The sequence below is a fragment of the Bicyclus anynana genome, chromosome 8, assembly GCF_947172395.1.
Source record: "Bicyclus anynana chromosome 8, ilBicAnyn1.1, whole genome shotgun sequence".
Classification (NCBI taxonomy): domain Eukaryota; kingdom Metazoa; phylum Arthropoda; class Insecta; order Lepidoptera; family Nymphalidae; genus Bicyclus; species Bicyclus anynana.
In genome coordinates this window covers 12,585,196-12,602,437 of record NC_069090.1, presented here as the reverse complement: position 1 = coordinate 12,602,437, position 17,242 = coordinate 12,585,196, and the positions used below count along the sequence as shown (strand labels likewise).

The 17,242-nt window shown below is 35.1% G+C and overlaps 1 protein-coding gene across 2 annotated transcripts; it reads left to right on the top strand.

Annotated features, from left to right (window-relative positions):
* Window positions 1-3,000: 3,000 nt before the first annotated feature.
* On the top strand, window positions 3,001-15,992 carry LOC112054200 (alpha-tocopherol transfer protein-like). 2 transcript variants are annotated; one of them, XM_052883013.1, is made up of 8 exons: window positions 3,128-3,150; window positions 5,617-5,694; window positions 6,710-6,880; window positions 10,223-10,376; window positions 11,121-11,235; window positions 12,003-12,137; window positions 14,802-15,015; window positions 15,773-15,992. In XM_052883013.1, exons 3-8 carry the CDS (start codon window positions 6,715-6,717, stop codon window positions 15,925-15,927), a joined length of 939 nt encoding a protein of 312 aa, XP_052738973.1. In that variant the 5' UTR covers window positions 3,128-3,150; window positions 5,617-5,694; window positions 6,710-6,714; the 3' UTR covers window positions 15,928-15,992. The 2 variants fall into 2 exon arrangements, with proteins under 2 accessions (XP_052738972.1, XP_052738973.1); XM_052883012.1 differs by lacking the exon at window positions 5,617-5,694 and having other exon boundaries at window positions 3,001-3,150.
* Window positions 15,993-17,242: the final 1,250 nt, after the last annotated feature.

The window sequence follows — 17,242 nt, the reverse complement described above, 5'->3', positions numbered from 1 at the left end:
CATCGTCGTCATTAGCCGATGGATGTGCATGTTTTTTTTAGTCTCATTATTCCTGCAATCTTTCGTAAGACGTTCAGCTTTTATGTATTTATATTATGGCGTGTTAGGTGCAAAATGCAGTGATTTACCCAAATATCATAATGTAATGTCTATTTCATGGCACCTTGTGGTGCTCGTCTCTTGCGCCTTTTGAAAGTTGTACCAGGATTCATCATTAGGTTCCTTGCAAGTTGATTTGGATGTTTCAGAATACGCTTTTGGTATGTTTTCAAGAATAGATGTAAGTTTGTAATACTATTTAATCATCATCATCATCATCAGCAAATATACATTATATATAGTCATAGGCCTCTCACATGGACTGCCAAGCACAACGGTCTCGAGCGGCCAGCATCCAGCGGCTCCCTGCAACCCGCTTAATGTCCGCTGTCCATATATTGGGGGGTCGACTAACACTTTGCGCTTTGCGGACGATATTCTAGCACCTTGGGACCCCAAAATCCATCGACAACTATGTGGCCTGCTCATTGCCACTTCAATTTTGCGACTCGCTGAGCTATGTCAGTGTCTTTGGTTCGTCTGCGGATCTCCTCATTTCTGATTCGATCACGCAGCTAAAAGCATAGCTCGCTCCATCGCCTGTTGAGTAATATTTCATATTATAATGACAAAAATGTTTATTTTGGAATGGCAACTATCCTGTTGCCTTCCAAGAAAAGTCAAACTTGGAGTTCCAAAAAAACCTACTTCATATATGAATTTTGAATATGAAAGATGTTTCTTTTTTGTGTTGAATATTGTATAATTAAAAGGAACCAGTGTAGAGGAAAGCCAACTGGGATTTATGTTGCACTGTGGTTAGGATTAAATTTCATTATGTAGTAGAATAAATAAATTAATTCAATCAATAGAGGAGTTTTATTAAATACTAGCGGACCCGGTCAAGCTTCGTTTTGACATAAGTGCACTTATTCTCTATCCCTACTCTACCCCTACCCTACCCTACCCCTACGCTACCCCTACCCTACCCCTACCCTTCCCCTACCTTTCCCCTACCCTACCCCTACCCTATCCCTACCCTACCCCTATCCTACCCCTAAATAGAAAAGGGCAGTTTTTAGGGTTTTCCCGGAAATTATTTGATTTTTTCTCACCTTTTAAACCTTCCCTATACCTCCATGAACATATATATATATATATATATATATATATATATATATATATAATATATAGATATAGATAGATGCAAAAACAAATGATTTTACTTGTAGCTCTCCGATGTTTGCAAGCGACACTACAACTCGGTCGGATAATACCTACAACGGAAATAACTTCATAAAGAACTGTCTACAATGTAAGTATTTCTGTTATTTTTTTATTGTTAATTATCTTCATATTTTATCTATTTCCAATACTTAGTTATAAATTAGAATATAATATTAGTTCTATTAATTACAACAAAATGGACCCCCCATTGGGTGGACTGACCAAGGGAGTCGCAGGGATTCCCTGGATGCAGGCGGCTAAGGATCGTGATGTATGTGACAAAAGGCTATAAATATCATTGTTATTATAGTCAAGGTATAGGTATAGTTAATTGTCAATAATTATATCATAACAAGATAGATAAGTACAGTAATTTCCACGGTCAAGACCCTTCTTGACTCCTCCTCTTTAATCTTAGACCTGTGGCTGTATTGGTACCCTGAGCAATGCAGCCATAGTTTTTTTTTTTTATTCTTTACAAGTTAGCCCTTGACTATAATCACACCTGTTGGTAGTGATGATGCAGTCTAAGATGGAAGCGGGCTAACTTGTTAGGAGGAGGATGAAAATCCACACCCCTTTCGGTTTCTACACGGCATCGTACTGGAACGCTAAATTATTTGGCGGTACGTCTTTGTCCACTTTTGTTATTGGTAACTAGCCACGGCCGAAGCCTCCCACCAGCCAGACCTGGACCAATTAAGAAAACCCTCAATCGGCCCAGCCGGGGATCGAACCCAGGACCTCCGTCTTGTAAATCCACCGCGTACACCACTGCGTCACGGAGGCCGTCAAAAGTGGAACAATCATCTTCGCCTCACTGTTGAGCACGGGTCTCCTCTCAGAATGATAAGAGTAGGCTAATAGTTTACCACGCTGGCCCAATTCTGCTTGGCCGACTTCACAATCCAAAGAGAATTTAAAAAAGTTTAGGTATTTATGCGGGTACCTACGAAGACGTTTTTCCTTCACTGTTTGAGACACGTGATAATTCATTTCTTAAAAATGCACTTAACTGTAAAGTTGGAGGTGTATGTCCCTGGCTGGATTCGAACCTACGCCCTTCGAATCGAAGGCAAGCGAATCGAATCAAGAGGTCATATCCACTGGGCTATCACGGCGATGGAACAACAAATGTGAAATAATTTTGCGACCTTTCATACTATCCTATTAAAATGCTTTTGAATCACTATTATCAGAGAAATTAGAACATGCCTTGGTATAGAAATTAATTGCTTTTTGTTGGTCGAGCAAGAAATTTTTTTTACCCATAAAAACAGTGAATAAATCTTAAAAGATAATTTTGGATGGTAAGTGAATGAAGTGAAAATAGGTATGTATTGGTTAGGTACCTGTTCATACTCTAAGGGTAAGTCCAGCTGAGGATAATAAATCTATACTAATGTTATAAAGCGTTTGAGTTTGTTTATTTGTTTGAGTGCGCTAATCTTAGGAACTACTGGTCCGATTTTAAAAATTCTTTCAGTGTTAGATAGCCCATTTATCGAGAAAGGCTATAGGTAATATTTTATCCCTTTATTTTTACCAGAACGGGAACTACTTGGGTAAAACCGCGCGACTTCAGCTAGTAATTAATATGTGGTTTTAGTTACTTTTATTTTCTACATACATTTATGGCAACCCTACTAAAATACGAGTAAAATAATACAGTAGTGTAAAGTTTGTATTATTTATTCCAAGTGAGTGAGTATTTCAATTTTTAATTCAATATTTTAAGACACTGTAGTACAAAATTAAAAAAATATAAAAACATGGAATGTAAAGTAATCTTTAGATTTAAAATGCGGTAAAGTAGTCCTGCCTTATATAATAAAGTAGTTATATACAGGTTGTCACGATATCAAGACATATTCGACGATTCATGTAAATATCTTTCTTTATTATTTTATTTTTATATAAAATGCGTAATTACCAATATATCTACGCGTATATTATTATTATAAAAAAGAAAAGTAAGTGGTATTGTATAGGTTAATCTCTGGATCTACTGACTGGTTTTAAAAATTATTTATCCACTGGAGAGTCGCGTTATTTGTGAGTAGCATAGGTCATATTTAAACCCCCTCTTTATTAATCCGGTTTATTGTAATTATAATTAAGTTATAAATACAACAAATCAATCAATATAAATATAAATTTGTCTCTTTTATTTTTCTCGATTCGAGATTTTTCTTTTGAGTAATTTTGTTAATTATTAATTACTAAATTAAACCTGTCAGTTGGTCGGGAAATTTTCTTATTTTTTTTTAAGAAATATATTTAAGTTATGTATATATTTAACCGTCGTAGGTTTCCCATAAACTTCAATTTTGATTTTAATTTTATACCTACTACAACTCTCTGAGACTCCCTGCAGTTTTACACGGGTTGTTTTTGTACCACCCCGTGACAATACGAAGATAAAATAGACTGAACTAAGTACTCGCTGACAACATAGCTTAAGAAATTTTTAAAACTGATTTAGTGGTTGAGCCGTCAATACGTAGCTAACTAACTCAATTTTGCATTTATATTAAAGTATGAATATTATGCATGATATAATATTGGTATTTTTTTTTAATAGTTATAGTTATATTATAATATAATATAAAAAATATAAGGAAAAAATTAGTGATACGATTATTATCTAGGGTAAAACGCTACAATACGCCCCAGTTGACAATAAGCCCCACTGCGCCTACACACACACAAATACAGATATCAGACAAGCAGCGACACGAACGGTAGCGCGACAGTCGCCCGAAAACATGGCTACTGGTTAGACGTGATAATTGCGATTTATTAGGAAAAAAATCTAAATCTTTTGTAAAGTGCTTCGGAACATATTGCGGTGAGTACTATACAAATTCATTTAAATTGTGACACCATTTATTTTAATCAGATTTTGCTTGCAAATATGTTTTTTAGTGTAAATTACCTTTCGTTTGTCGTATTACTTGGAATGAATAACCTTCACGGCGTCTATCATGTGACTGGGGCGTTTTGTAATCATAAATTTACAAAATGCCTCGATTAAAATAGTACTATACGCCCCATCACAAAAATATTTATAATATTAAATATTTTTACAGATGCCGCGTAATTATCAAAGAAAAAGTATGCATAAAGTACGCAGCGAGGATATAGTAGTCAATGAGTGTACAAAATACCATCAAGAACACTTAAAAGACATCTGTTAACAGGAAAGCTGAAAGTTCCACTCAAGAGACCATGTGTTTTTTCAGAAGGATAGCCAAACTAATAGGCAAAGCTTGGGGAAAGGCGGCTCGTATGTCCAACGGTATCGCTGCTTTAAAGTCCTGTGGAATCTACCCGTATGAACCGACCGCTATACCAGAAAAAGATATATGCACAGCAAATACTGCATTTGAAAAAAACAACTCAAAAATGTCCTGATATACCATCAGGATCTGCAGAACAAACTCCAACGAAATTGTTGACTAAAATTTACTCCCCATACCTAAGTTAACAGTAATGATGTTAAACAAAAACAAAATGCTGTAGTGTGGACGTCTCAAGAAAATATCCAGAAAAAAATATGAAGGAAAGGAAAAAGCGACAAAAAAAAAAGTGAATAAATCATCATCATCAGAAAGCGATAATAATGAACAAAATTATAAGACTTCTTCTAATAAAGATATTTCTGATGATGAACAGAATAGGTGCGTTGAGTGCACAGATTATTGTACGACTTCTAAAGAGGATTATAAGATGTTTATCATGTACATCTTGAATGCATTAATTTTGCACAAAGTACAATCAATCCTTTATGCAATGTTTGTGGTAGAAAAGCTAAGCAGGAGGCTGTCTAAGAGCCCAAATAAATAAGTAGATACTATGCTACTTAGTAGATAGATACTAAATATACTATATAAAATTATTATGGTGATTAAGAATTTGATCTCAATGTAACTACAAAGACTTATAATAATTGTTCATTTTCAGTTATTTAGCTTAGGTATAGTTTAAGAAATTGTTTATTTTTTGCATATAATTACATTGGGGCATTTTGTACTAGACGTGAGGCATATTATCAACACATAGCATTACAACACATAGCATTACAAAACGCCCTATCTAAGGTTTTAAAAAAATTGTATTTTTAGCTAGTGTATAAGGATTTTTTACCAAACTAAGGTGCCATTTTGTAGTTTATAAACTGTTTGTTACATATCTTATAAAATATACGATTAGATTTATTTAGATATTATTTTATTGCGCTTTACTTAAAAGTGGGGCGTATTGTAGCATTTTACCCTATTTATTAAATTGTCCACACTCGAGGTTTTTATATTTCGTATTGATAATAATATTTCATCAATTTTCGAGTATAACCAGTTTGGCGTTGTGATCCTATAACCTACCGGTTTTTGGTATACTAAATACGTAATAACCGTCTGTCATAAGGTATGTAAATAATGACCCACGTGTTTTTCATCACATAAGATCAATTCATAGGTTCTAACCAAAATTGTGGCTCAGTCATTATTCTGAGGCAAGTTCGAACCATAGTATTTCGTCATCAACCCATATTCGGCTCACTGCTGAGCTCGAGTTACCTCTCAGAATGAGAGGGGTTAGGCCAATAGCCCACCACGCTGGCCCAATGCGGATTGGCAGACTTCACACACGCAGAGAATTAAGATAATTCTCTGGTATGCAGGTTTCCTTACGATGTTTTCCGTCACCGTTTGAGACACGTGATATTTAATTTCTTAAAATGCACACCACTGAAAAGTTGGAGGTTCATGCCCCGGACCGTATTCGAACCCACACCCTCCCGAATTGGAGGCAGAGGTCATATCCACTCCGACGACGAACTGAATGGAATGGAAGACGGTTTGAGAGGACACTCGAGCTCAGCAATGAGCTGAATATGGGTTGATAATGATGATGATGACAGTATTCTTGCCACGATTCCACATGGGCATGCTCTTTATGCGATGTGTAGTAAGCTTGAGGCATTTGAGATGTGGGTTTACAGGCGGATACTGCGAATATCATGGAGGGATCGTATACGCAATACTACTGTGCTGCAAAAAATGGGAAAGCCAACAGAAGTTCTGCAACAAGTCCAAAGGAGGAAGCTCGAATACCTGGGTCATATAATGCGAAACTCCAAATATCACCTGCTCCAGCTTATTATCCAGGGAAAGATAAAGGGGAAACGAAGGCCTGGTCGTAGACGTACATCTTGGCTCAAGAACTTACGCCAATGGTTTGGTATGAGTACCAGATCACTCTTTCGGGCAGCAGTGAACAAAGTTAAATTAGCCTTAATGATTGCTGACCTCCGATAGGAGATGGCACTATAAGAAGAAGAAGATGCTCTTTATAGCTGTTAGGTTATGTTATATTAAATACGTTATTTTTATTTTTCTAAATAAAAAAAATACCTATTGTTTACTTTAATATTTTTCAGGCAAAATGGAGACAATACCCTATCATCCATTGCTAGAAGTTAGTGAAAAGGAGATGGAAGTTGTTCGGAGAAATCTCAATTTAGATGTAAACACAATTAAAAAGAATTTAGACGCTCTCGAAGAGTGGGGGAGGAAACAGAACCATTTAGCTGAAGCATTCAAATATTTGGGTAAGATCTAAAGAAAATATATTCTCATGATTAAAATTTTATCTTTTAAATTTAACAGTAGGTAGTCACTTACCTTTTTCAATCTTGATTTGAAAAATTGATGATTTAAAGTACGAGTATAACGTAAAAAACAAATATTTAATTTATTAAAATTATAGAAGAATAACGGATGAGTCAAAATTGGTTTATTTAAAGTTTGCAAATTAATTTAAGATTAAAAATGTTGTGTATTTTAAGAAATTAAATAGCACGTGTCTTAAACGGGTGAAGGAAAAACATCCTGAGGAAACCTCCATACCTGAGAATTTCTTAATGGGGATGATGATGACTATTATTATTATTTATTATTTATTATTATTTAACAAACAACACATTGAAATTAAGCCTAACCATAGTGCAACACAAACCACAGTTAGTTTTACTGTGCACTGGTTATTATTGCATACAATAAATACAATATTTAGGAACAAACAGAACATTATTAACAAACAGAAGAGGATAAATAAACAGATTAACAAACAGAAGAGGATAAATACCAAGAATAATGATTATAGGGTAGTTGAAAAAAAGTGTGAGTGAACCGGTGCTGCGACGCTACACAGGCTGTCCCAAAAAATAATTCTTTAGTTTCCGCTTATGTACGTTCGTGAGTATATTGGTATCTTTTAGAAGATTCTTTACCGCATCCGGAAAATCGTTAAAGATTGTCGGAACAATATATTCCAGCCTTCTCTTACCATACCCATTTATGAAGTTCGGTACATACAATTTACATTTTTTTGAACTTCTTAGTTGTTTATTGTATGTAATTTCCTTCAGTTTAGGTTTTATTTGAAGGTACTGCTCTGTTATTATGGAATATTTTGTTTTTACGTCTATTGGCATTAATTTACAGTAATTAAATAAGACATGATAATCATTTCTATATTGTTGTTTTATTTTTTTCGGTACAATGGTTTTTAAAAGGCGTAGTTGAAGTTGATATATTTGATTAATATTACTTTTATACGTAAGACCATAACTACTCAATCCATATGATATTATTGATTCACCTAGTGCTTTGTACATCATTAGTAAGGTGGAAAATGGAACTTTGTTATTGATCAATGATAGTTTAGCCAGGAGAGCACGAAGCTTATCGCACACATAATTAATGTGTTCTTTCCATTGAAGACGATCATCGATAATTAATCCTAGGTATCGTTGACTGGAGACCGTCTCAACGGAAGCACAACTACAAATATTAGATGTCCGTTTTGTAAAATGTTGCTCGTTTTTATGCATACATTGATGGCTATGTGCTATAAGCTTTGTAATACCATTGTATCTGTTATGACTCGAACTAATGTACATAATTTTAGTTTTATCAACATTAATAACTAGGCCAACGTCATGCGACCATTTTAATAGTGAATCAAAATCTGATTGAAGCTGGAACATAGCTTCGTGGATGTCGTGATGAGCGGACACTAAGCAAGTATCATCAGCAAATTGAAACATTTCGCACGTTTTAATTTTATTTGCAAGATCATTTACATACGTTAAAAAATGCAAAGGGCCAATAACCGAACCTTGTGCTGTTCCCTGTGTTACAGTCACATCTTTACTTAACGTTTCTTCAATTTTCACTCTATACAACCTGTCAGTCATGTAATTTTGACACCATTTCAGAAGTGGGCCCCTTATTCCATTATCTTGTAGTTTTTCAAGTAGGACGTTGTGTCGAAGCATATCAAATGCTTTACTGTAGTCTATATATACAACCAAGACATGTTTTTTGTTATTTAAATGCTTATTGACAGAATCTGTAAATGCTGATAGTAGTTGCGATGTGCTCTTTTTCTGCTGAAAACCATATTGCTTATCAGATAATACGTTGTGATCTTTATAAAATGCGTGTAATTGCTGACAAATGTACTTTTCAACAATTTTATCAATTGTGGGTAATATTGTAATAGGTCGGTAATTATTATAGTCGCTTGTGTTACCTTTTTTAAGAATCGGTCGAACTATACCCGTTTTAAGATCTTTGGGATATTTAGAAGTAGCGACCGATGTGTTTACAAGCTTTGCTATTATAGATGTAATCTTGCCGGATAGCATTTTTATATCTATTGGACGTATATTATCAGATCCCGCTGATTTATTGTTCCCTAATTTAGCAACTATTTTTGAGATTTCAGTCGCAGAAGCGATTTTGAATCTACATGAAACGTTTAGGGAGTTTTTATAATCGCTTTTATTTAGTAGTGGTTTTGTACAAGAAAGCATACTATTTTTTACACTGTTATTAAAGGATTCAGCGAAGTTATTAGCAATACTTCTCGACGAGTTAGTATTTTTATCAAAAGCCTTTAAAATAGTTTCATCTAGTGACTTTTTAATTCTACCTGTTAATTCATTCAGTATATCCCAGAGCTTCCTAATATCATTTTTGTATATATTGATTTTTATGATACATTCGGGTTCATAAACGCACAAATAACAAAGTTCTAATTATTGTTTTTGGGCAAACACTACGACGAAAGTTTAAAGAGCAAAACCTCAAAAATAGCATAAGTACTTATATTTACTATGAGTATGTAACGTTGGTCCATCTAATTACTAAAACTACTATTTTATAAAATCTTGATTTTAATTACCTATTAATGTAGGTATATTATAATTAATATATTTTAAAGAAATTTATGGAATCCACTAGGTTGAAATCAACTAGATAGGAATAACTTCGACAAGGAAGCTGACAGAGGAATTCAGCTTGGTTGGGCAGCATTTGGGAAATTGCGTCGGATCTTCAATTCGTCAATACCCCAAAGCTTATTACACACTCATTAAAGACTTTTGTCTTCAGACAAAAGTCTTTAATGAGTGTGTCTTGCCTGTGATGACGTATGGAGCGGAAACGTGGACACTGACGATTAGCTTTATCCACAAATTTAAAGTCGCTCAGCGAGCTATGGAGAGGGCTATGTTAGGAGTCTCTCTGAAGGATAAAATCCGGAACGAGGAAATCCGTTGGAGAACGAAAATAATTGATGTAGCCCAAAGGATTAGCAAACTGAAGTGGCAGTGGGCGGGCCATATCTGTCGTAGAACAGATGGCCGCTTGGGCAGACGTATTCTGGAGTGGAGACCGCGTATTAGCAAACGCAGTGTAGGATGCCCTCCAGCTAGATGGTCCGACGACATCAAGAAGGTAGTGGGAAGTGGCTGGATGAGGAAGGCGGAGGATCACGTGTGGTGGCGCGCTTTTGGAAAGGCCTATGTCCAGCTGTGGACGAATACAGGCTGTTGATTGATTGATTGATTGATTGATTATGGAATCCATTTCCTTATTTTTAGACCGCAATATGCTAGAGAGATTACACATACTTGGAAGAGGATCCCTAGAAATGACTAAAACGAGAATCGATAAATTGTTGACTACTAGAGGAATGATACCTGAGTTATGTTTGAACAGATCTGTAGATGAATTTAAAGATATTGCAGAATCTATGTAAGTGTATGTATTTATATTTTTTTTTGTGACCAGTGCCCTAGATTGATGACGAGAGTGATGTTATAACGTGCCGTGACAGCCTAGTGGATATGACCTATGCCTCCTACTCCGGAGGGTGTGGGTTCGAATCTGGCCCGGGGCATGCACCTCTAACTTTTCAGTTGTGTGCATTTTAAGAAATTAAATATCACGTGTCTCAAACGGTGAAGGAAAACATCGTGAGGAAACCTGCATACCAGAGAATTTTCTTAATTCTCTGCGTGTGTGAAATCTGCCAATCCGCATTGGGCCAGCGAGGTGGACTATTGGCCTAACCCCTCTCATTCTGAGAGGAGACTCGAGCTCAGCAGTGAGCCAAATATGGGTTAATAATGATGAGACCGTATAACTCAAAAATATCTTCTTACATTGTGTTACGTAGTACTCGGTATTATGTACTACTAGCTGACGCCGCGCGGTTTCACCCGCGTGGTTCTCGTTCCCTAAGGAATACGGGAATAACATATATCCTATAAATGGACTATCTAACACTGAAAGAATTTTTCAAATCGGACCAGTAGTTCCAGAGATTAGCGCGTTCAATCAAACAAACAATCAAACTCTTCAGCTTTATAATATTAGTATAGATTTAATTAATTTAAGTTATTAACTGAATAGTATAAATGTACCTACTATTGATTTAAATCAATTGACAAAAGTATGAAAATTGAAAAGTTGTTAATCAAATTTCCTCTTTTTCAGCAATTTTATAATGTTACCAAAACTGAATCCCAAAGATCAGTCGAGAATCATACTGACGAAGATTATAAATTTGGAAAATTTTTCTTTATTAGCTTACATGAGATACAGTTTTATGGTAAGTGACAGCATCGCTTTTTTCTCGTAAATAGTTACTCAGCAAGTCTAACCAGTGGGGCCACGACCTCAAGCAACAATATTATTATAGTTGCATATTTATTTAGGTCAAAGTTGATTAAAAAAACCGGCCAAGTGCGAATCGGACTCGCACACGAAGAGTTGCGTACCATCTACCATCTATAACAAGAAAATGAATTGCTAATTGTTCGCTAGTTGTCTAAAAAACGAGCGATAAAATTCACGTTTGTTGAATGGGAGCCCCTTAAATATTTATTTTATTTTGTTTTTTACTAATTAAATACTTATCAATCAGAAAGAAAAACAGTGTTAGGTGTGTGTCGGTACTACAATACGTGCGGGGATCAAACCACGTGGTGTGACCGGTTCCTTTATTGTTGAGTTATCGGGGCTTATATATAATATACATACATCTACATAGATACACCATATAATTATCTAAAACTAATTTTAATAGTTAAAAAAAATCCGTAAGAAAAAAAAATATAACTATTCAAATTATATTTTGATAATTAGGTTGTGTATCTATTAATTTGCGTTTTATTTACAAATTACGGGACGTCCTGTATATTTTTTACTATTATTAACCGATTCTAGTATACCAAGTGTAATTCCAATTAAACGGCAGTTTACACAGTATATTTTGTCTACTAATAAAGCTAGTTGAAAACTCGTAAAATCGTGTAATATATATTTAATCGTGTTATTTATATATAATATTATATATTATAAAATATTAATTTATAGATCTCAGAATACTGTAGAAATTTCGAGTACAATATGTCTGAAAGGCACATCTTGGACCTGCAGAATGTTAAAAGCGTGAACGCAATCACGAAGCTAAATCCAATTCTTCTGAAGAAAGCTGAAGTTTTATGCACTGTAAGTAACTTCTTATTAATACATAAACAGTAATAAAAACCGGAGCCATTCGGCGTCATACCATCTTCGCCTTTTTACCATTGCACCGCAAGACATCGGGTGGGTTTTCATCCCTATGATGTCCCTAGGACCCGTACAAAACGCTTTGCGTCTTCTTCTCTCATACGCACGGCTAAGGTGTGGAATACCCTTGCCAAGTCTGTGTTTCCTGAATCTTATAACTTGGGTATCTTCAAAACAAGAGTGAATAGGCACCTTCTAGGCAAGCGTGTCCCATCTTAGACTGTATCTACACTTACCATCAGGTTAGATTATGGTCAAACGCGAGCCTATTTGTATAAAAAAAACCGGCCAAGTGCGTGCGCCACGCATGCGTAGGGTTCCATATATTAAATGAGCAGTTTAAACCCTTTTATTGCAAAAATACCGACATCGATATACACTATCACTGTCACACACTATGAGATATACGAAAAAAACATCGCCTTACTTTACATGGAGGGAAGGAACCCTAATTTTTTTTCTGCGCTAAACCAAGGATAGACGGACGGACAGACAGACATTGCGAAACTTTAAGGGTTGCCTGTGGACTAAGGAACTCTAACAAAAACTTATTCTCTGCGTGTGTGAAGTCTACCAATCTGCATGGGGCCAGCATGGTGAACTATTGGCCTAACCTCTCGAATTCTGAGAGGAGACTCGTGCTCACTAGTAAGTCGAGTTGTTGTTAATGTAAATCGACTGCATTATAGTAAGCGCGATATTAGTTGAGTCCTCGAGTTATCAATAACTAGCGGACGCCCGCGACTTCGTCCGCGTGAAATTTAGTTTTTCACAAATGCCTTGGAAACCATGTATTTTTCCAGGATAAAAAGTAGCCTATGTGTTAATCCAGGCTAAAATATATCTCAATGCCAAATTTCAGCTAATTCAGTTCAGTAGTCGAGGCGTGAATGAGTAAGAAACATTGATATCATCAAAATCTCAAATTTTCGCAAATCTCGGGAAATCATGGATTTTTTTCGGGATAAAAGTAGCCTATGTGTTAATCCAGAGTATTTTGTCGGAACTGGGTGACGTTGTTGCATGGGTTCGTCGGCTTTTCGCGGATTATAGCAAAATAAATAAATTATTATTTATTCATGATGATCTTCCGCAAAGTAATGCCTGCTTCTATCCAATACATAAATATATGTACCTACTGTTGAGTCTGTTAAACATGCAGTGTAATTATTATAGCCTGCCGGCGATTATGTCCGTCTGGTATTTTTAATTATTGTTGTTGTTTACGTCTCTTGCATTAAAATTTTTATCTCATTTTTCAAGTTCCTGATATTATTGTTATAAATGAAAGTTTCATTGAACTGTTTATAGTAGGTAGGTACGTAATATTTGTTAAAAGGATAATTTGTAAACAATAAAAAAACTGGCAGTTTTAATTAGTATTGTTTTTGTTTACGCCTCTTGCATTCAAATTTTTTATCTTATTTTTCAAGTTCCTTGTATTATTGTTATAAATGAAAGTTACGTTGAACTTTTTTATAGTAGGTAGGTACGTAATATTTGTTAAAACGATAATAATTGTAAAGAATAAAAAAAAAAAACAATCGGATAGCTCATCTCATGTTCTCTGATAATAACATTTTAGGAGGAGGATGAATATCCTCACCCCCTTTCGGTTTCTGACGATATTGTATTGGAACGCTAAATCGCTTGGCGGTATGTCTTTGCCGGTAGGGTGGTAACTATCCACGGCTGACGCCTCCCACCAGTCAGACCTGGACCAATTAACAAAACCTCAATCGGCCCAGCCGGGGATCAAACCCAGGATCTCCGTCTTGTAAATCCACCGCGCATACCACTGCGCCACGGAGGTCGTCAAAGTTATAGCCGAGTGTCTAGTACAGTAAAGCAAAGCTGTTTCAGGATCAGCAGGGTTATTATGTAACTCGGTGTACCATTCAAGTAATCACTACATCGTTTTTCATCGTATTTTCGTTTTTGAAATCATCTAACTTTGTGCTTTTAACGAAATGACACAATAAACGTCATTTTCCGTAAAATAACATTAGTCTAGTAGTGGTATTAGCAGGTAAAGTTATTTTAACGAAAAACTGATATTTACGTAATCTTGTTAAAATATTCATGTTAGACGATAGTTAAAACAAAAGATCATTGCCACTTTATGTCAAATGACATATTCAAGGTAATTTCATAGAAATAACTATAATAGGTAATCACAAAAACGAAAATACGACAAAAATCGGTGTAGTAACTCATTGTTTAAATGGTACACTGAGATACATAATAAGGACGCAGAACATTTTTTATTCTGACAGTCCATAGTATACGAAGCATCCTTCTCCAACACCGAGATGTGATGTTGGAGAAGGATGCTAGGATGGAAGGATAGATATGAATGATTCCATATTTTTGCTGTCCGACACATTTGTCGTCCATGCTTTGTAGTCTTAGAAAAACATTGAGAAGACAAACTGACTTAAATTTAAAACAAACATAGATAATACACTGGATTACCACATAGGCTACTTTTTATCCCAAAAAAATCCATGGTTCTTGCGGGATTTGAGAAAAACTGAATTCCAAACGGATGAAGTCGCGGGCGTCCGCTAGTAATATAATAATTTTGCATTCATTTTACAGGCCGGTTATGGTATAAGGATCAGCGGCATACACATTTTAAATGCACCGTCGTTTGTGGACAAAATTGTGTTCATATTCAAACAGGGGCTGAAGGAAAAAGTTGCAAATAGATTGCAAGTACACAGTTCTTATGAGGATTTGCAGAAGGAAATACCCAAGGAAGTTTTACCAGAGGATTATGGTGGTGTACTACCAAGCTGTTCTAAATTACAAGGTGGGTAAAAACTTAATCCGACATCGTCAGACGTCGGATTAATAAATCGTAGCGTAAAAAGGCTACTCTAAGCTTAGTGTCTGAAAAATCGACCGATATATACCTAAACTTACAAGCGTATTAAAATGTCATCATATGGAAAACAGGCAATGTTTCCTCGCAAATGTGTTAAAAACGTCGTATGACAAACGTGCGCTTTGATAATCACAGCATCAGCTTGATTACTGTAGCTCTCGCCAGACTCGAGCAGCAATATATTTTAACTAGTTATAAGTTTTAATGTAGTTAAAGCTTTAAATACGGGTTTATGTTGCCTGTTTTCGTGGTAGCACTTGGAACGGGGTCCTAGCTGAAAATCAGCGCTGTATGCTTTTTTGCATACGGGGAGCATACAGCAATATGCTGAGCTGGGACCTTTGCTTAGGTTATGCCACATATCGCAGGGTATTTATTATTCTCCGATAATTGTGATGTGTGGCATAATGGTAGCAATAAAGATATTTTCTTTCTTTCTTTCTTTCAATATCCCTCGGCTCTAATTTTCAACTTACCGCAATTATATCTTAATGCACTATTTGTCAATTCATTTGATGTTTATTTTATTAGTTGATGGTACAGACAATGTGAAATTAAGTCACACCGCTGTAACTTTACAAAATGCAGGGCAGGTTCTGGCCATGCTCTGCTCTGCTATAAATACTAATAAAAAGTCAGTTTCAAAATAAAAATAAATATAAATTATACATTTTCTTTTCAGAACAATGGGAGAGCATTCTCAAGACGGAGGAAGCACAGAAACTAATCGGTTTATGTAATAGGCTTGTGGCAGATGAATCCAAACGGAGTGCCTTTAAATTTAACGAGGAATATTTAGGAATGCCTGGCTCCTTTAGACAGTTAACCGTAGACTAACAATATATATCTATTGTAATTCAACTATAATAATATAACTATATACATTTAATTATTAATTAAAATTTAAAAGAAAAATCAGATAACAGCGTTTTATTTGTACAGTTATCGCAGTAGGTACTTTAGGTAGAGTATACTGTAGGTAGAGCAACTATGACATGACAATAATTGTCAGCAAACGTCAAATCGATTAATGCATTGAAAACTACATCTATCCGCCATTATTAACCTTATTAATTTTGCATTTCTTAGGAGATAATGAATATTATTTCGAAAGAATTAAAGTAAATTCGTAGATTTGTATAATCAAAAATAGTTAAAAAAAATATCTTCTTTTAGTTCCGCTAGGGTACAATGACTGATCCTGGCCTCCATACAATTTTGGACCATCTCCTTTACTGGTTTATCAAACAACACATATTATGCCTCAGACAGACGGGCAAAATGTAGCGCATAAAAAATATATTGCGGAAAGAATTTAATAAGGAACTTAAGCTAACTTATCCTAATAATACATAATCGTGCCCATGTGGAATTGTGGCAAGAGTACTGGCTGCATTTCCTAGACGGACAGGTTGATCCTTTGGGCAAAAATGAGCCAGTCATTCTGTCACCAGTCGAGGCAACTAGCCACAAATGATAGGGAGAAATTTGCACAAATTTCTTTTTTTTAACATCATTGTGACATTTGCTTGTTAAACAGAAACAAAATTTAGTCACTTATCAAGTAATATAAAAATATCAGGCGTTAGATGAAAAGGCAGATACCATCCGCTGAAATTGCTTAAATGTTAACCGCAGTAAAGTTACATACATAACCTATTTATTATTTATTTTATTGTAAAAAGAAAAGAAATCCACACAAGGCTAGATAAAGCTTTCTACATAAAATTTTATATACAGAGAAATCGGATTTAATATAGAGAACAAAGAAGAAGAGGAAATCAATTAATTTTGAGTCAGGATTATAAAAAGTTTAAAATTTTATTGTAGTCATAATTATTTATAAATTTTTGTTTCACATCTTAATCAGTTGATAAAGATCCACTGCATAATTTCCAACATTTAAGGTAATAGCACAATTACCACTGAGCTACGTATTATGTACGTAACTACGTAATAATTATTCTTTGTATATGTTGCACGGCAAAAAATGATTGAACTTACAAACGAGATTCGACTTCATCTTGAAATAAATAACATTGTGGTAGGAGAGCTATTTTATGACGCTAAAGTGTACTTTATCGAGCATCGAGGGGACTTTAGATTTGGTAGAATATTTGATAGAAAAAATAAATAAATGTACACTAAGCAT